General features: G+C 46.0%; 1 protein-coding gene across 1 annotated transcript in view; it reads right to left on the bottom strand.

The window, feature by feature from the left end:
- Nucleotides 1-9574: 9574 nt before the first annotated feature.
- The window catches only part of COL4A4 (collagen type IV alpha 4 chain), a 171457-nt gene continuing 161204 nt past the window's right edge, over nt 9575-19827 (bottom strand). The window contains exons 45-48 of the mRNA XM_058437866.1: nt 15774-15890; nt 13913-14101; nt 11687-11973; nt 9575-11259 (exon numbers count right to left, since the gene is read on the bottom strand). Of these exons, the coding sequence (XP_058293849.1) occupies nt 10996-11259; nt 11687-11973; nt 13913-14101; nt 15774-15890 (857 nt within the window). The 3' untranslated portion in view covers nt 9575-10995. The remainder of the gene's footprint in view (nt 11260-11686; nt 11974-13912; nt 14102-15773; nt 15891-19827) is intronic.

Genomic DNA, 19827 nt, shown 5'->3' with positions numbered 1-19827 from the left:
AAGATAGAGTGGAGGTATGAAAAGAGGGTGTGCTTTGGGAGGTTAGGTGGCTGTGAGTGTTGTGGAGGGTCTTGTGTGTACTGTGAAGGGTTTGGAAGTCTGTTTGTTGTTATCATGATTGTGCGGGGCAGAGACGACAGCGCTGCCTGTTTTGCCTCTTGGTCAGCTTTATTATTGCCTTGTGTTATTGGGGACGAGTCAGCTTGGTGGGACTTGCAGTGGACTATTCCTATTTTGGTAGGAAGTAGAGAGGCTTGGAGAAGTCATGTGATGAAGGTAGCATTGGTGATAGATGTTCCTTTTGTTGTGAGTAGTCCTCTCTCTTTCCAAATAGCAGAGTGGGAGAGTAAGATGTGGAAAACATATTTGGAGTCTGTGTATAGTGTGAGTGAGGAGTCTGCTGCCAGTTGGAATGCTCGAGTGGCTGCAATGAGTTCAGCTTGTTGGTTGGTAGTTTGGGAGGGCAGGGGCTTTGCTTCGATGGTCTGGGTTAGGGAGACTATAGCATACCCTGCTAGGCGCTGTCCGTTTAATGAGAAGGAGCTACCATCGGTAAACCACATGTGATCTGGGCTATCTAAAGGTCCTTCAGAGATGTGGCTTGGACACGGTAGGAGGGACTCTAAAGTCTCGATACACTTATGTAAAGGGGGGTTTGTGAAAGAGGTAAGAGGGTGGCGGGATTGAGGGGCACGCAGGATTGGAATGAAACAGTAGGATCGTGTAGGAAAGAGACAAGTAGTGACAGGACGCGGCGGGGGGGAGTGTTTGCAGGCTCTTGTATGTTAGAAGGTCCTTTAGTTGGTGGGGGGAGGTGATGGTAACGTTGGCCCCAAATGTGAGTTTTTTAGACTCTACGACCAGCAAGTAGGCAGCCGCCAAGGCCCAGAGGCAAGGGGCCCACCCTCGCACGGTGGGGTCCAGTTGTTTGGACAAATATGCTACTGCAGCGAATGTGGGTCCTTGCATTTGTCCCAAGACTCCTAGGGCTAGGCCACGGTGCTCGTGGACATATAAAACAAAAGGTTTTTCTAAATTTGGAAGGTGTAGAGCTGGAGCTCTTAACAGTGCTTGTTGAAGTGAGTGGAAAGGTCGTTGGGCTGCGGGGTCTGTGGGCTCTGATGGGGCTCCTCGAGACAGGTCGTAGAGGGGTTTTGCTAGGAGGGAGTAGTTAGGGATCCATGTTCTAAAGTAGCCTGCTAGTCCTAAGAATGAGAGGATTTCTTGTTTTGTTTTGGGGACGGGGAGGTTTTTGATGAAGCTTTTGCAATCTAGTGTGATGGCCTTTGAGTCTTGAGAGAGAAGGACTCCTAGATAGGTGACTTGTGTTAATGAGAGTTGGACCTTTTGAGGGGATACTCGGTAGCCTTTGTCTGCGAGGAAATTGAGAAGGGAAGTAGTGTCGGCCTGGGAGACGGCTAGAGAAGGACTGCACAAAAGGAGATCATCTACATATTGCAGGAGGACGGATTGGGGAAGTCTCAGTGTTTTTAGGTCTGAAGCTAGGGTTTGGCCAAAAATGTGAGGGCTCTCTGAACCCTTGGGGAAGAACGGTCCATGTCAGTTGTTGTGACTGTTTGGTGTCTGGGTCAGTCCAGGTGAAAGCAAAGAGATCTTGTGATTAGGGGGAGAGAGAAATGGTGAAGAAAGCATCCTTGAGATCGACCACTGAGAAGTGTGTGGCGCTTGGAGGAATTGAGAAGAGAGTATAGGGGTTGGGGACTAGGGGGTGAATGGGTTTAACAGCTTCATTAATGAGCCTGAGGTCCTGAACGAGGCGGAATGTGCCATTGGATTTTTTTACTGCAAGAATGGGGGTGTTGAATGGAGAGTGGGTTGGTCTAAGGAACCCCTTCCTGAGGAGATCGGAGATAACTGGTTGTAATCCCCTCAGACTAGAGGTGGGGAGAGGATATTGGGGTTGGCTGGGAAAGTGATGTGGATTTTTGAGGGAGATTTGTATGGGGGTGCATAGTGCTAACGAAGGGGTGGTAGTATCCCAAACTACAAGATTGATGCCTGTTGGGAGCGAAGGCGGAGGAGGAGCAGGAGCCTGGTATATGGAATCAGCAACTAGGGCAATAAGTGAGGTGGATTTTGGGGGGGTGGCTGGATTAAAGGTGATAGAGGTTTTGAATTTAGAGAGGATATCCCTTCCTAGTAGGGGAAGGGGGCATTGGGGCATGACTAGGAACCAGTGAGAAAATATGTGGCCAGAGAAGGTGCAAGAGAGAGGAGGGGTGGCTCTCGGACGTATGGTTTGGCCTCCAACCCTGACTATAGGAGATCCAAAAAGGGAAGTGACACCCCAGAATTCCCTTAAAACCGAGAAGGTAGCTCCGGTGTCAAGGAGAAATGTGATAGAGCATCCGTCTACTGTTAACGAGACCCTGGGCTCCTGAGCGGTGATGATCTGTGTCGGGAGAGGAGTCCCAAGGCCCCGTCAAGCTTCAATGGCCAGACCTAGGAGGTCGAGTGTAGAGCTGGAGGCTGGCCCGGCTCCCCTTCAGGAGCCAGGGCAGTCTACGGCCCAGTGGCCAGACAGGTGGCATTTGGGGCACGGCTTGTTGGGGGGCCTGGGATTTGGGCACTGCCGGGCCCAATGTCCCTCCTTTCCACATTTAAAACAGGGCCCAGGGGGCTCGTGTATGGGCCAATGGCCAGACGACACCTTGTGGCTGTGTGATTTTATTATGGGCTGAGAAGGGGCCTGGAGGGCCTGTGCTAATAATTGGTATTTTTGTTTTCTTGCCTTCTCGTCCCGGTTATGATAGACCTTGAACGCCATTGCTAGTATCTCGGATTGGGGAGTGAAGGGGCCTCTGTTTAGCTTTTTTAATTTGTTTCGGATATCAGGGAAGCTTTGGGCGAAGAAGTGGGACATGAGGAGTTGTCTACCGTCGGGGGTTTCAGGATCTATAGTGGTATATTGTTGAAGTGCCTTTGTAAGGCGGTCAAGGAAAGCGGAGGGGTTTTCATGTTTGTCCTGTATTATTTCATGAAATTTTTCAAAATTGACTGCCTTCTGAGCTGCTTTACTCAGTCCAGCTATTAGGCAAGTGGCGAAATGGTCTCGGGCTGCTGTGCCATTTTGTGTATTATAGTCCCAGTTGGGCTCCTGTTCTGGCACCGCCTGTGCCCCCAGTGGCAGGGCTGGGGCTGTTTGGTGGACCTCATCTACATGAGCGCGAGCATGTTCCCAAATTCGCCTACGCTCTTCAGGAAGAAGGGTGTTAGAAAGGACTGTGTAGATGTCATGGAAGGTGAGGCTATAAGCTTGGCAAAGGTACTGAAATTCTTTGATGCATGAAGAAGAGTTAGAGGTGTAAGAACCTAAACGTTTTTCAATTTGAGATAGGTCAGCTATGGAGAAAGGGATGTGGACACGAACGATGCCCTCTGCCCCAGCCATTTCTCTGAGGGGGGCGAGAACAGGGTGGGAAGATTTTGAGCGAGTAATGGGAGGGCTAAACGACGAGGAGAGAGCAGGCAGTGAGGAGGGTGAGGAGGCAGAAGTTGGGGGAGGGGAAGCTGTCGGGTGTTGGGGTTGGGCGGCGGCCTGAAGGCGGGGCGGAGGGTGGTGGTATGGGGGGAGCTCGTCGGCTGGGTCGAAGTCGGGGGCAGAGGGAGGGGTTGGCAGTTTAAGTGTGACAAGGAGCTGTTGGGGTTCACAAGGGAGGCAGAGGTTAGGTCTGTCCCATAGGAGGAAGAAGCCGTGAATATATGGGATCTCTACCCATTTTCCTGTTCGCACACAATAGTTGTAGAGATCCCGAAGAAGATTAGGATCGAGAGAGCCATAAGGAGGCCATTTGTTTTGGTTGTCTAGGGGATAGGTGGGCCAGTTTTGAGTGCAAAATTTAATTAGGTATTTTGGTTTGATGTCTGAGGCGAGGCCAAGGGCTGACAAATTATTTAAAAGACATTGTAGGGGGGAGTCAGCCGGCAGGGACGCAGAGCCTCCCATAATGAGAGGAAGGAATAGACGGCGACGAGCTAGGCAGGGCGTCCCCTGCTGGCTGCTTGCCGCGGAGTGAGTTGGAGCCTCCGGATCGATCGTCACCGAAACGGAAGGACTGAGGAGCCTCTGAGAGGCGGGAGGCCATGGGTCACCTGGTACCAGGATTTTAACGAGTGAAGGAGAGGGGCCCAGGCCAGAGACGCAAGGAGGAGAGGGAGAAAACTCTGTTCCCTGCAGGCCGAGGTGGAAGTGAATGATAGGGGCCTACCACTGCCGTAAGGGTGTCAGGCAAAATGTGTCCGTCACGGGAGCGGCTAGGGTCTGGCGATTTGCCCGAGAGGTAGGCCCGGGAGGGGAAAACTTACCAAGATGAGGCCGGTGGTGGGCGAAGAGCTCGGTGAACAGGAAAATGGGTGAAGGCTGGCCGGAGGTCTAGAATGAGCCTGGGAAGGGGATCGGGGTCCCACCTAAAGGTGGGGAATCCCAATCCGAGTCACGGCACCAAAATGAAGGGTGACAGGCTAGTCAGAGATGACACCGGTGGCAGCCAAGAGATCTTTATTGGAGAGGTAGAGGTCAGGTCGCGCAGGGGAGAGAGAGAAGAGAAGAGAGAGAGAGAGCTGCTGGTGTGCTGGGTTTTATATCCCTTGGGCCTACGTGGGGCGGGCCCAAGGGAAGGCAGGAGATGCTTCTGATTGGCCCTCCTTTGGCGGGTTGAGACAGTGCCCGGTCAAGGAGGGGAGAAGAACCCGGAACCGGCGCCATTAAGGTACCCCTGTTGCCTAACAGGAGGGACTTGGTGGGAGATCATGGAATCATGGGGGCAGGTCTTTCCCACGCTGTTATCGTGATAGTGAATACGTCTCACGAGATCTGATGGTTTTGAAAAGGGAAGTTTCCCTGCACAAGCTCTCTTCTCTTGTCAGCCACCATGTGAGACGTGCTTTTCACCTTTGCCGTGATTGTGAGGCCTCCCCAGGCACGTGGAATTGTAAGTCCAATAAACCTCTTTCTTTTGTAAATTGCCCAGTCTCAGGTATGTCTTTATCAGCAGCATGAAAGTGAACTAATACAGGAGACATGGCTGGTTTTCAGTTGACCCTGAGATATAGGCCTCTGGGATCCCTCAAAATAGCTCTGTCCTCACAGGTCCCTCACCCCCTCCCTCCAGAACAGCTTGCGACAGTCTCCAAGCTGAGCTGGATGGGCTACCTTAGAACCTGTAAAACAAGGAGCTTTGCAGTGACAGGAGCAATCCAGGACACCTCTATGTGAGACCCTCTGTTTTCTAACCAATTCACAAATGGGGAAAGCCCCTGGGAGGTAATGGAGTAAAGGGTAAAAGCATTATCTTTAAGAACAGACAGACGAGGGTTTGGATTCTACTAGATGGTGACTGACCTTAAAGAAGTTACTTATTCTCTCTAAAGCTCAGTTTCCTTGTCTGCAAAACAGGACAGCTGTAGGGTTGAGAGGAAGCATATATAGCAGAGCCAGTACTGCTCCTGTCACATAGATGGTCAGGGAATGTTAGTTGAGTACCCTTTTTTCTCTATCAGGTAAAAGGTTGGCCCAAATACCAATGAAGTTCCTTCCTACTTAAAAGTAAGTCCAAGGCTGGGTGCAGTGGCTCATGCCTGTAATCCCAATGCTTTGGGAGGCTGAGGCAGGAGGATGATTTGAAGCCAAGAGTTTAAGACTAGTCTGGGCAACAGAGCAGGACCCTGCTTCTATAAAAATTAGAAATTAACCAGGCACAGTAGCACATGCTTGTAGCCCACCTACTGGGGACGGTGAGGCAGGAGGATCACTCAAGCCTGCGAGGTCAAGGCTCCAGTGAGCTGTGATTGTACCACTGCACTCCAGCCTGGGCAACAGAGCAAGACTGTGTCTCTTAAAAAAAAAATAAGAAGTCCACAAAGCAGTTATTGAATATCTGCACTCCACCTATCCCCATGTTTGGCTGTAAAGAGAAATGTAATCAATACCTAACTCCTGACTTCAAGTCACGGTGGTTAAAAGTAACAATATCTTTGGTTTCATAAATCTGTAGTTGACTTTGACACCTTGAATCCTCCCAACAATGCTGTGAAGCAGGTGGTCTTATTCTCACTCAACTAATGAGACAGCTGAGGCCAAGAGGGTGTAAGCCCCATGCCCACTGACCACTGCCCAAGCAGCTCCCCTGGGGTTGATACAGCCCTTCCCCCTGAGGCCTGCTTTCATTTCTCTTCTGCGCCCCATCACTGTGCATAGAACAGTGTTTCCAAGAGCCTCCGAATCCCATCCTTTCCAGCCTACACTCTTCCCTTCTGCAGTTCACACTTCCACAAGTGTGAGCCACATTACAATGTAAGCTAGAAAAAAAAAGTAAACCTGCATTGGCTTGAAAGAAAATAAATGCACCAGATAAAACACAGTTGTTTTTGGAAGTCATCACAGAATTTTATATATAATGAACCATATTATAAATCGTAATACAACAAAGATTTAAGTGCCGATGGCAGACCAGGCATCTTGCAAAAGTTAGTTACATGCTGAAAGTCTTTAACTTTACAACCAGAGGCTAGAGAAAGGGATGCAATTTATTAGACACATTTCACATTTTTCCCATGAATCATTAAATATTTAAGCACCATAAAATTCAAGCATTTCACATGGATGTGGCAGCCAGCCTTGGTGGTTTAAAATGCATTATGCAGAATTTCTAGCAGATAATAACAGTGACAATTGCAGAGTACTGATTTTTAATGTCAATTGTTTGTTCCCTGCAGAACTTACTGATAATGTCCCTGCAGGAAATTGTGATATTTTCTGTGCTACAGTAACTTTGAGGATTGAAATGAAACAGCATTCCCAATGACATTAAGAATTGGCCACATATAAATAATTCTAATCAGTAATTTATATACCCTGTGAGAATCATAATTCTGTGTAAAAAAAATATTTTTCGTATTAGTTTATTTTAAATACAAAATGTGACCATAGTAAGTGTATGATGATGGGTATGCTAGACAGGTAATCTAACTTAATTTTCAATGCAAGAGTAGCTGTTATGTCCCACCGTATTAATGAGAGAAATGAAGCTAAGAAAGTTGGCAAAACTCACCCAGGATAACAGCTGAAAAATGACTAAGCCAGATTTCAAACCTGGGTTCGACCAACTCTCAAGTCCTCCTCTTTCCACTATTCTTGCAGCCATACCAAGTAAATGTAACAATTATCAGATTATTCCAGTGAGCTGATAGAAACACAGATCTAATATAATTTCCTGGAACACACTGAATGGTTTGCTTTACTATAACCTACATGAGGTTCAAAGTAAGATGATAAAGCCCAATTGTAGTGCACCATTCCATTGACTATTTTTTGGAGCACCAATAACATGTATACAAACGTTTAGCAAAGATTTTATGCTAGGAAGCTCTTAAATCCTGAGGGAATACAGATTACAGCATAAGGTAAGTCATGTCACATTTTACTGAAGGGTCTTCTCAGTCAGATCTCTCAAATCTCATTTCTGAAATTTCTGTTTATAGAAAAAACAAAAATCTATTTTTGGAGGGGTGTGATAAGCCCATTGAAAGCTTATCAATTGGCTTTCTGGCAATAATTATAACAAGAGAATGTGGGTATACAGATATGTTGAATATTAAAATATTCTGAAGTAGGAAGTGGTTTATACTTGTAACCATCTTGCTGATGAAGACCTTATATGCAGAGCTAAACACCTAATGCCTAATGATGTTTATGGAATTGTCATTGAAAAAAATGAATTGGCAGTAATGTGTTCAACTCTGTGCTAGGCATTAGGCATACAGATATGAGTCAAGCATGGTCCCTGCCCTCAAGGGGCTTGCATTTTGGCAATGGAATGAAGGAAGTGCACTGAGACGTTAAAGAAGCAAGGGGGAAAGGAGAAAATGAGGACAGCCCCGTGCACTGCACAAGAGCAGCAGAAGGGAGCCTAAGTTTCCCCCAGGGAATTCACCTCCCACACAGGGTAAACTGACCCCAGGGAGGACATCACTGGTGAAGCAGGAGCAAAGTCGAAGAGGTGCTGGGAGTGTCTGCAGAGCTGCACACAGTTCATCGTGACAGGAAATAAATACTCCTAGAGGGAACCCTCGAACAGTCCCCACTGGACCTTTCACCCCATAGGAAGTCATTTGGACTTCATGGGCAGCAAAGTCATAGAAGGATTCTAATCCAGAGGGTGACAAAATCAAGTTTGGGTGGATCTTAGATGGCAACTGGGATTTGAAACTAAGGCACCAGCTGGGAGATGCCTACTGCAAGGGTGGAGGTGGAAGACAAAGGCTGTGTGAGACGGGCATGGGGCTAAAGAGGAGGTAGCCATCCAAAGCAGTGATGACTCAGCTTTCAATGTGGGGAGTGTGAGAGCAGAACGAAAGGGCCACTCATAGCATGGAAACCTGCCTGGATGAATGGGCTCCGCTTACTTACTGAGAATCAGAACCCAGAAGTAAGCATCCCAGATTTCCAGCTGGGCACAGGACAATTCCCATTAGGGCAATCTAGACACGTTCCAGTCTACAAGGTTGGTGGGGAGACAGGGAGAGGAGGGTTTGATAAGGATCATCTCCAATAATGGGTCAGGAGAACAACTCACAAGCTTTGTTCATCACCTCCACAGAGAAAGGGTAATTGAAGGCACAGTGATATATAACCAGGTGAAGAAAATAATGGTTTAAGATAACAGGATCTTCTATTCCAAGAAGTTATTTTTCCTATTTTTCTGCCCTTTTGGTCCTTTAAAATACTTTTGTAAAATTAGAGGGCAGTGTTAATGCTGCAATTAAGACAGCTCTTGTCTTACTAACATTTTGAACAGTCTGATACCTTCCCAAGCTCACTGTAAACTGTCTACATAATTTAGTCTGTGTTTGTGTGGGTTTTGGTTTTTTTTTACTTATTTATTAACTTATGAAGATAATATTCTAATACCAACATTAAAGTGTTTAAAATAATTAGCAAGTAAGATATGTTTCTGATGTTCCATTTGTCACCCTTACCTCTTCCCAGAAAATGTTCTCAGGCCAAGTTCAAGATGAACAAGTTGAACTTTTAGGAGGGTTGACTTTTGGTAATAGATAAAGCTTTTTTGGAAGGAGAAAGGTAGTCACAAATAAGATTGAAATTGGCTTAAGTTTTAGGTGCACAAAAATATTCAACATGCCAGAGCATGGTTTAAAAAATATCAAATGGGTCAAATGAACTAGGAAATATTCTGCTACGTCAAGAAAATATTTCATCTTAAAATACACATTTTTCTTTTTACCAGAAAATATTCTTAAAATAAATTGCCACCCTGGGGAGAGCCCATAGCAAAACTCATTTGAAATGTGTTCTGCATATAAGAGCTCTTTACAAATCAAAGTTTGGCAAGGAAAACATTTCTTATAAACAAAATTTTAATTGAGTTTTTCTTCTCAATTATTTTTAAGTGCATGGAAACTAAGCACTAAAATGAGTGTCATGCTCATGAGAAATTTCTGTAGTTTTCTCTAAAATGTCTTTTAGATGAGGAAGGTGAGTTTCCTAAAAATTTTTTCCAACAAATCTTTTAAATTTAGGATTAGATCACCAAATTCCTAGCAAAATAGAAAAAGGGATCTTTTGCTTTACAGAAAAAATACTCACTATAAATTGACACACATTCTAAACTTTAGAAAATACTAATGCCAAATGTCAAACTGTTGCCTTGGTACAAGACTGATATAAAATATAAGAATGTCTTTAAAATTGGCAAAAATGGGATGCTCCTGTAACAGCCAACCACGGGAGCGTAAAATTCAAATTATAAATTGTCTTTGTTTCGTTTAAAGATAGTGCCATGTCCTCCTGATGGGGTAACCCTGACTTAAATGAATCTTCTTACCTAAGTTTAATTAAGTCGGCCCTTAATTTTCTCCCAAGTGCATAATGATAGCTCTGTCACGTCCCCGTGTGAGCTGCCATTATGTGTGTGGAGAAAAGTGTCCGTTATGAGTGCAAGAAGCTGTGCAGGCTGTCCTGGGGAGGGGAGTGAGAGGCTTTGTATGAAGCATGTGCCTGCCTGAGTGAGCCCCATGTAGCGCCAGTCCCATTAGCACGCACGCACACACGGGTGACACGCCGGACCCCGACTGGGGAAAAGCGGTCTGTCTGGAAGTTCACTGCAATGGGGAGTCGATTTTTGTGAATAACTACCTTAATATTCACTAATAGCTTTTAGGCTCCTGATCTCTTATTGAATTCTTTTTTTCCATAATTGCTACTTTTCAAAAGGGTTGCCAAAGTAGGCATTTCTATTCTCTGAAAAATGCAGAAGGGAACATAATGTTTTATATTCATCTGTGATGTGTTTATGCTAATGTCGCATCTCTGGAATACGGCGACTCTCGGCCTTCCTGCCATCGTGATTCATTCTCCTTTGAAATGAACTGTTAATGCTGGCAGTGTGAATTTTTTTTTCTTCTTTAAAAAAAAATATCTGTTTGGGTCGTGGTTTTATCATTATTTAAAGTATATGGAAAAATAGGTTACAGAGGAAATCATTTTGAAATGTTGAAAATCTCTGCTTTCTAGTTTCATTCATTGACCTGTTTAATTTTTCCTGTAAAATCCATCCAGAAGCCCACTGTATTATAGAGTAATTGACTTCAATTGTTTCCGATACTATTAACCCACGAATGAAGTTTTCAGTAATGTAATTTGTAATCTGGCCTTTATCATCTACTTGCCTTTCTGGGAATTAGCATATTTTTAAATCAAGCCAGTTCTTCAGTCATCCTCAGTAAAATAAGAGTATCTAGGTTCCATCTAGATTGGGAGGTCCAAACAAATCCATCCATGCAGCATTTGCTTAATGTGTAAGGAACCAGAGGACTCTGGGAATAACCACGACAAGACAGAAGGAACCACTGAAAGGGAGTCCAAAATGAGCACCATGACGTCTCTTAGCACAGTCTAGGAAGTCTTAGCCCCCTAGGAAGTTTCTCTTGGCCACATGTTGGTGAATTTCGCATTCTCTAGCTATACTTCATGCAGACCTGGCACCGGCTGATTTTCTGGCGTTGGGCCTGGCTTTCTTTTAAGGTGTCTGGTGCTGGAGCAGAGGAAAACTGCAAGTCTGCTTTCACCGTTGTGAGCCAGAAGCTATACTCATTTGCAAAAAAGTGGCAAGTTCCCTGCCGGCCTTGGCATTCAAGGAATGGTGCTGCTCTGAAATCTTCCAGGCAGCTGCCAGGTGACATAAGGGCCTGCCCTCCTCCTTGGTCCCCAGCTCCTGTGTGCTACCCAGAAAACAAGAGAGAATTAAGGCTCAGACACACACAGACAACCCCAGACCCAATCAGGGACATGCCCAGGTTTGGGTCTGATCTTAACATTTTTCCTTAGATTATTCCATAAAGAACAAAATACAAGCACTGAAAAGGAGTCGTAGTCAGCATGGTGAGTATGCACACAAATCGGCTCCAGTTTCACTGATGGCTGAAGCAGATTCATCTTCTAAATTCTACCAATGTGATCAAAATCAATCACAAGTGTTTTTAAAAGATAATGGCCCTGCATCCCAACAGGCTGTGGTTTGCAACAGCCCCCGTGACCTTATGTCCTAAGTGCAGAATGCTCAGAATTACTGTCCAATCCAGGGAGAAATGGCAGGAGAAGGTGTTAGGAAATGGTGAATGTGCCAGGGTTCAAGGGCACAGGACTCACCATCAGGAATGAATACCCGATCCAGAGGCTCTTCCAGGTCTGTGGACATGGGGGGATGGACTGGTCCTGGCTGTGCACCGCCACCGCCTGGGCCGGGGCCTCGCATACCGCACAGCGGCTGACATAGGGGCGGATCGCCTCTTCAGAGAGTGGCATCATGGGGAGGGGCGCAGCGCTGGCCAGCCAGTAGGATCTGTCGTTTCTCTGGGCATAGTGGCACACCTGGTGGATGTTGCAGTAGGCAAAGGGCAGCGTGCTAAACACGGGAAGGCAAGACCCTGCCAGACCTTGGGAGGGAAGAAGAGACAGCTGGTGTCCAAGCACCCCATGTTCCCAAAACCTTCCTTCCTCCATTTGGCCTTTGCAGACATGTTCTGGAATCTGGAGACCCTTGCCAAAGCCTACTTCTGTGGTGGGGAAGCCATTTCTGACACCTCCCTGGTCCTGCGGGCCAGCCCTCATCCCTTCATCCCTTACTCATGAGCCAAGCAAGGGGCCAGGTGCTGGAGGTGGGCGCTAAGCACATCTCTGTGTTCTGGAAGCTCATGGCCTAGCGGGGAACTGGAGGAGCAAACAAGCAATGAAACTACAGCACAACAAGCCCTGAGAATGAGAAGTGTGGGGTTCCAGGACCTCAAGGAAGGATAACTGGAATATGTGATTTTAAGTTAGGACTTGAAATATGAAGAGGATTTGGCCAGGCTTGGAGATGGTGGTAGCGACTACTCAAAAGAGAGATATAGCATCAGAGGGGGCTGGAGATAAGGGATCGTGGAGCTCAGAGAACTCAGACATGTTCAGTGCAGGGACTGTGAGGAGAGGGTGTCAGTATTGTCTGTCTCAGGGGTGTCCCGTGATAAATCAGACCATTGGATGTGGCCTTTGTCAATCTCGTTAAGGAGGTTGGACTTTATCCCAAGAGTTCTGCAGAGTTTTAAGATGTGTGCTCTGGTTAGACCAAGGCGGGAGAAGCAAGACTGATGGCACAAAGACCAGGCAGGAAAGAAATTGATGGCAGAGGGAGAGGAGGAGAGAAGGAAACAGATTCAGGATATTAAACATCACTTCCTCCTTTCTCCTGTGCTCACAGAAACTAGCCCCTTGTGATGGGAAAGGCCATAGCCAAACCCAAAGGAGAAATGCAAGGGATGTATAAGTAGTTGCCAACCCAGGCTTGCACTCTTTGACCACCCTTATTAACAGCTGGGGTCACTGCCTAGTGAGAGCAATGGCAAGCACCTCACCATCAGCTGTCCCCATCAGCATATCCTTCCTGCACCTTCCATTCTAACCATGATTTTCTTGGAAAGACTGTTTCCCGGCAGCCAGGTACTTAAGCCTTTGACTTGAAATCAGTCCCTGCAGCTTGCAAATCTACTATTGAAAATTGGCAAGGGCTGGGCACGGTGGCTCACACCTGTAATCCCAGCACTATGGGAGGCCAAGGCAGGCAGATCACCTGAGGTCAGGTATTCAAGACCCACCTGGCCGCAAGACCCCAGCTCTACTAAAAATACAAAAATTAGCCAGGCATGGTGGCACAAGTCTGTAGTCTCAGCTACTCAGGAGGCTGAGGCAGGAGAATCGCTTGAACCCTGGAGGTGGAGGTTCCAGTGAGCCAAGGTTGTGCCACTGCACTCCAGCCTGGGCAACAAAGCAAGACTCTATCTCAAAAAAAAAAAAGAGGAGAGGAGGGGAAGGGAGGGGAGGGGAGGGGACGGGAGGAGTGACAAGGAGCACCAAAAGATGACCCTCAAAATAAAGTTCTGTAATTTAAATTGGAGTAGGATAGGGAGTTGATGCTGGCAAGTGCCATAACATAACCATCAGGGTGCTGTGGCTGCACCATTTTACATATAAGTACAGGAACCGACCACATTCTGGTTAATTTACATTTGGAAGCAAAAACTACATTTGATAACAGAGTTACATTTAACTTACTGAGGAAGAATCATTTTTATAAATCTAATAATATACTTATTATTAGCCAGATAATAATGTACTTATTATAGCCAGATAATAATTATAGCCAGAATGAGCTTCTTTGACACTTCATAGGATCATAAGTTTAAAGGATTAGCTGAGAATGACCATGCTAGTGTTTTTTTAAAAAAGTAAGATAATCCCATATAAGGTTAGTGATCATTTAAGGTGTTGATGAATCAGTAAAATTAACCCCAAATTTTACTCTTCAGGCAATGGAGATGGGCGATCCTGTATCCATACCAAGGTCTTGATTGTGAGCTTTCTCTTGCCCTTCCAGGTATAACAGACTATACCCAGTCCAGAGCCTGGGCATGCCCAGGGGGCAGGTGGGCTCCTGGTCCGTCTGACTGTGGAGAACCAGGAGGAAGCCACTGAGGTATCCAGGGCCAAACCCTTTGGGCCCAGGATCCCCAATGGGACCAGGAGGCCCTGAAGGAACAAAGGAAAAAAAATGAAGGCAGGTTAGGGGGTCCGGTTTAACAAATAGGTTAAGCACCTCTGTTCTGGCACTGTGCTAAGCACTCAGGGAGCAGAGGGGAGCATGACTCAGCCCCTCCCCGCCTTCTGGAATGTACACAGCTACACAGCTGCGGTACACACAACAACTCATTCAGCAAGTATTTGTTCCAAGCAACTCCTAGGTGTCTGGGCTACATTAGCATAAAGACAGAAAACAGAGGAAAATCCCTGCCCTCATAGAGCTTGCATTACACTTGAGGAAGAGAAATAAGAATAAGCATAACAAAAAGGTAAGTTATGAAATACGCTAGGAAGAAAAGAATGAGGACAGTGTAATGACACACCCCAAGTGTGGACTCCCCAGACTGAACTGGGGAGCAAGTGCTCCCCAAAGTCGGTCTTTCTTACAACTCCCAGACCTCTTCCCTGGTTCCAGCATATTGTCAGTTCCATTCTGAGAAAGCCAAAGGCTTGGGATCCACATCTACAAGTTTGGCTGTCTTCTTTGAGAAGAGAGGGAAATGGAAGGAAGGCCTCGTTCTAGCATTCTTATTGGCAGATGAGAAATCAACAGTTCTAGAGAACGTGAGCAGGGTCTATATCCTTTGGCACCTCTAAGGGGCTGAACTATTGCAGAAGGCCAGGAGCTGTTTCTTATTGCCAAGAGCAAAAGGTGAAGTTAGACATTGAAACCAAAAGGTATTTTGTTTTTGTGTTCTACCCTTGGTTCTGCAAGACTGGCAGGCTCTCCTCATCTACACTGTCAACCAGAGACGACAAAGCCGTAGCCTGTGGACTGAATCAGGCCTGCTCGTGTGTTTTGGCCTGTAAGGATTTTACAAGTTGATATTTTGAACTTGAAAAGAGCAGAGTGTAGGCCCACATTTTTGTAGACTATAATTGGCAGGAGCTGAGCTGCAGCTTTTAGCCAAAGCTCCATTTTGCTACAGACCCCACTCAGCCCTCCTCATTCATTTCTACTCACTACTAACCTGGTACAGGAGTTTGCACCCCTGGCCAGGTACTCCCTGGAGATGGGATTGTGTCTCGGGCTCTTTGGATCCATACATCTAACAAGCGACTTGATGCATTGTTTCACACACCTATTCTGTAGAGTCATATCTCCCTTTGCCCAACACTACTTCCCTTTTATTATTTTTTTTAAGAAAGAATGCTGTTTTCTACATCAGTGTACTAATGGCTATAAGATGAAGTGAACTCAGGAAACCAGGCAATTTGGCCACTTGTAGAGGGTGAGAACACACACACCGTCCCTGAGGTCTTCATCACAGCCTCTTAAGTGTGATCCCACAGCCACCAGGCTGACCGTCCCTTCATGACCTTGAAAAGTGAACCGCAGAAATGGCCAAGACTTTGATGATGATGTATAGCAGTTTGGGAAAATACTGAATAGGATGCAGGGCCTTGTCTAGGTTTTATGATAGTTTAACATCAGTTAGAACATAAGAGATGCATCCCACTCTGTTCTCATTGTTTCTGTCTCTGATACCTGATGAGTCGGCATCTAAGGCAAATGATCTGAATAGGATCCAGTTTGGAAAGCCACTTGAGAGATCAGAGATTTTGTATACAACTCTAAGGTTTACAGTGTCAGAGAAAAAGGGAGAGACTGAAACTCTACCTGGTCCTCCAGGGTAGCCGTCTTCTCCTGTGTCACCTTTATGTCCGGGAGGCCCAGGAGACCCAGGGACGCCATCCACACCCCTCCTGCCATCCAGCCCAGGCTCTCCTTTGCACCCTGCACAAAAGTTTATGATGCTGGTGGTGAAAGCAGCCATGACACCTGCTAGCATTTACCGTGCTTATACCGTATGCCAGCCATGTGCCAGCCCCAGGCTTCCTTCCCACTTTGACTGCATGCATCAGCTCATTTAGTCTTTGTGATGACATGAAGTTGGGATTTTACTATTTCCACTTGCAGTTGGGGTAACTGGGGCCCCGAGAGGTCAGATAATTTGTTTAATTAAGATCAGTTATCCTATAAAGGACTAGGCCAGGATTTGAAGCCAGACCAGGGAAGTGTTGAGAGACAGGTTTTCACATTTTCTTCATAGTCTTGTATATTTGACTTCAAAAAAAAAAAAAAAAAAAAAAACTATTGAACATGTATGGCATTTATAATAAATATTTTCCTTAATAATGATTGTTTGAAAGCCTAGATGGAGAAATGAATGAAACTTAATCGGTTTCATTTGGGGTCATGTTAAATCTGGAGCATGATAGGTGCAGCAATTTTTTAAAATAGCTTTTTACTGAGTGTTTACAATGTGCTAGGTACCATGCTAATCCCTTTACGTGGATTGTCCAGTTCAGTCTTCCCAGCAGCCATATGACTACGTACTCGTACATGCCAGCTGTACCAGTGAAGAAACTGGGGCTCATAAAGGTCACAGAGCAGTCACATATGGAGAGGAAACTTAGGCCCAAGGGGGCCAAGTGCAGAGGCCATCAACCACCAGACCCTGCCCCTGACAAGCTGCAGAGCTCTGGATATAACCTGGGGGACTTGGCAGCAATTGCGTTAAACCTTAGGGAGTTCTTTAAGTATGCAGTTACTTTTTTGTCAAGGCCTCAATTCATGAGCCACTGTCTCCCTTCAGTCAGGGGAGCAGACACAGTCATTGTCTTTAGAGTTTATTGTTATTATACCTAATTTCCTGAATTACTAGCCTTCTCCAGGGTTCCGGTCTCTACTTATTATTCTATTCTCCTTCTCTCTCTCTCTCTCTCTGCCACAGAGTAGCCTGGTATGGGCTGATCTGTGTACCCCCAAATTTCATATGTTGAAGTTCTAGTCCCCTTGTCTCAGAATGTGACTGTATTTGGAGATAAGACCTTTAAGGAGGTGATTCTGTTAAAATGAGGCTCTTAGGCTGGGCCCTAATCCAGGCTGACTGGTCTCCTTATGCAAGGAGAAAATTTGGACACAGAAAGGGACCCCAGGGATGCATGTCCCTGGAATGGCACAGAGGAGAGGCCATGTGAGGACACAGGAAGATGGTGGCATCTGCAAGCCACGGAGGGAGGCCCTGGGAGAAACCAGCCCTGTCGTGGCTCCTTGATCTTGGACTTCTGCATCCAGAACTGTGAAAAAATGTCTGTTGTTTAAGCCACCGTGTCGGTGATACTTTGTTGTGGCGGCCCGAGCAGATCAACACATAGCCTAAAATCAAACATTAAGTCAAAGGGGCTTGCTTAAGTGGCTTTCACTGTTGCTTCTTGCCTTCGCCCTCCAGTGACTGTGGGATGATGACAAAGCTGAGGATGCCAGTCAACCAAGGAATTCATGGAGCCTCCCTCCCCCACCCTACTAAGGAACCAGCCTTACCTGATAACCATTAAATTAGTGTGTTAACACAGACGCTGACCGAAACCCTCTACCCTTAAAGCAGCAACCCTGTCATGAAAAGGATGCATGGAGGTTTAAGGAGGTTTGACTTGGTGTTGCAAGCTAGCAGGAATCGAAGATTTCCCACACAGGCCCCTCCCTGACCCTCTGTGGCCCCAGGTGAAGCCCCGACTGTGAGTCCACACGTAGTAGAGTAGCTAACTTGCCTAGAGCAACCCTGGACTCTAATCTTCCTCCTCCAACCCACCTGAGCAACATCAATAGGAAACACAGGGCTAAACAGCGCAATGACACAGTCCTACTGCTCCTGAGAACAGAAGCCCAAAGACATTCTGGAACACTGGCTCACACTTTGGTAGAAATCAGCAACTGCCTTGGTAGGTCAGGGGTGAGGCCTGAGAATCTGCATTTCTAGAAGTCCCCAGGTGATGCTGAGGCTGCCAGTCCCAGGAACCACACGTTGAGAACCAGTGCTCTAGATGATTTAACGTTAAAACTCTTTCCGGTGATGACCTTGGCAGCATATTTTGAAAATCCTACATTTCTGCCTATTCTTGAAACCAGAAATTCTACTCAGGGAATTTAGTTTAAAGAAACAACGACAATAATAGCAAACACAGGTACTGTTTCTTCTGTGCCAGGCCGTGTTCTAAGTGCTTTTTATGTTAGTGAATCCACATAATCCTCACAATCAGCCCTTCTTACAGATCAGAAAACTGAGTCATGGGTTATGTGGTAGAGCCAGAGTTACGAACACATGTCATCTATTTCCAGAATCTCTGCTCTTTTATTTCTTTTGTGGTTTTTTGTTTTTGTTTTTTCCAGATGGAGTCTCGCTCTATTGCCCTGGCTGGAGTGGAGTGGCACAATCTCGGCTCACTGTAGCCTCCACCTCCCAGGTTCAAGCGATTCTCCTGCCTCCTGCAAAGGCTAAAGGTACTGCCTCCCGAGTAGCTGGGACTACAGGCACGTGCCACCATGCCTGGCTTTTTTTTTTTTATTCTGAGATGGAGTCTTGCTCTGTTGGCCACGCTGGAGTGCAGTGGCATGACCTCAGCTCACTGCAACCTCCGCCTCTCGGGTTCAAGTGATTCTCCTGCCTCAGCCTCCCGAGTAGCTGGGACTACAGGTGTGCACCACCAAGCCCAGCTAATTTTTTTGTATTTTTAGTGGAGATGGGGTTTCACCATGTTGGCCAGGCTGGTCTCAAACTCCTGACCTCAGGTGATCTGCCCACCTCAGTCTCCCATAGTGATGGGATTACAGGCATGAGCCAGCACACACAGCCCTTATTTCCAGAAACTCTGTTCTTATCCATTACACTATTTCTTCATGATAAACAGGGCTGCATACAAGAAAGATATCATTACCAGTTGCTTATCGTAGTGAGAAAGTAGAAACTCCTTAAATCAGAGTAGTTACTGGACCAGCAGCAAGAGCGGCAGCACCTGGGAACGTGTTAGAAATAAAGACTCTCAGAGCCCTCTCCTTACCTAACAAATCAGGTCTGGGGTGGGCCCCAGCGAGCTGTGTTTTAACAAGCTCTTCAGGGATTCTGATGGTTCGTGAAGCTCGAGAACCAAAGCCTTAAATGTTGCTCGTGACACCCCCTCCCTACCCCCAGGTTCAGCTCCCCTGTTAGAAATTCCCACATTACCCCTTGTTAACACTCAACACATCCGAACTGACTGGCTCAATGTCTTCATTTTCTGCTAGCCTGTGGCTCCAAAAAGCAGGGCCTTGTTGGATTAACTTATTTCTAGCAGAGCAGCTGGCAGCAAACCAATCAATAATCGGTGAAGGTAGTGGTTAAATAAATTATGGCACAATCAGATAAGGCAATATTCCTCAACTGCTACAGATAATATTGTAGGAAAATATGTAATGACATAGAAGTAAGGTTATGTTAAGAACAGTTTGCCAACGAGTATGCCTAGGATGATTGTGCAGGAATAAAACTGGAAAAATATACAGGCAATTGTGTCTTTTAAAAGTGTGTTAGTTTTAAAGAGCTTCTGCACAGCAAAAGAAACTACCATCAGAGTGAACAGGCAACCTACAGAATGGGAGAAAATTTTTGCAACCTACTCATCTGACAAAGGTCTAATATCCAGAATCTACAATGAACTCAAACAAATTTACAAGAAAAAAACAAACAACCCCATCAAAAAGTGGGCAAAGGACATGAACAGACACTTCTCAAAAGAAGACATTTATGCAGCCAAAAAACACATGAAGAAATGCTCATCTTCACTGGCCATCAGAGAAATGCAAATCAAAACCACAGTGAGATACCATCTCACACCAGTTAGAATGGCCATCATTA

This window comes from Hylobates moloch, unplaced genomic scaffold (assembly GCF_009828535.3).
Source record: "Hylobates moloch isolate HMO894 unplaced genomic scaffold, HMol_V3 SCAFFOLD_1, whole genome shotgun sequence".
Taxonomy (NCBI): domain Eukaryota; kingdom Metazoa; phylum Chordata; class Mammalia; order Primates; family Hylobatidae; genus Hylobates; species Hylobates moloch.
Note: the sequence above shows the minus strand (reverse complement) of the source record. Positions and strands in the feature narration are given on the sequence as shown.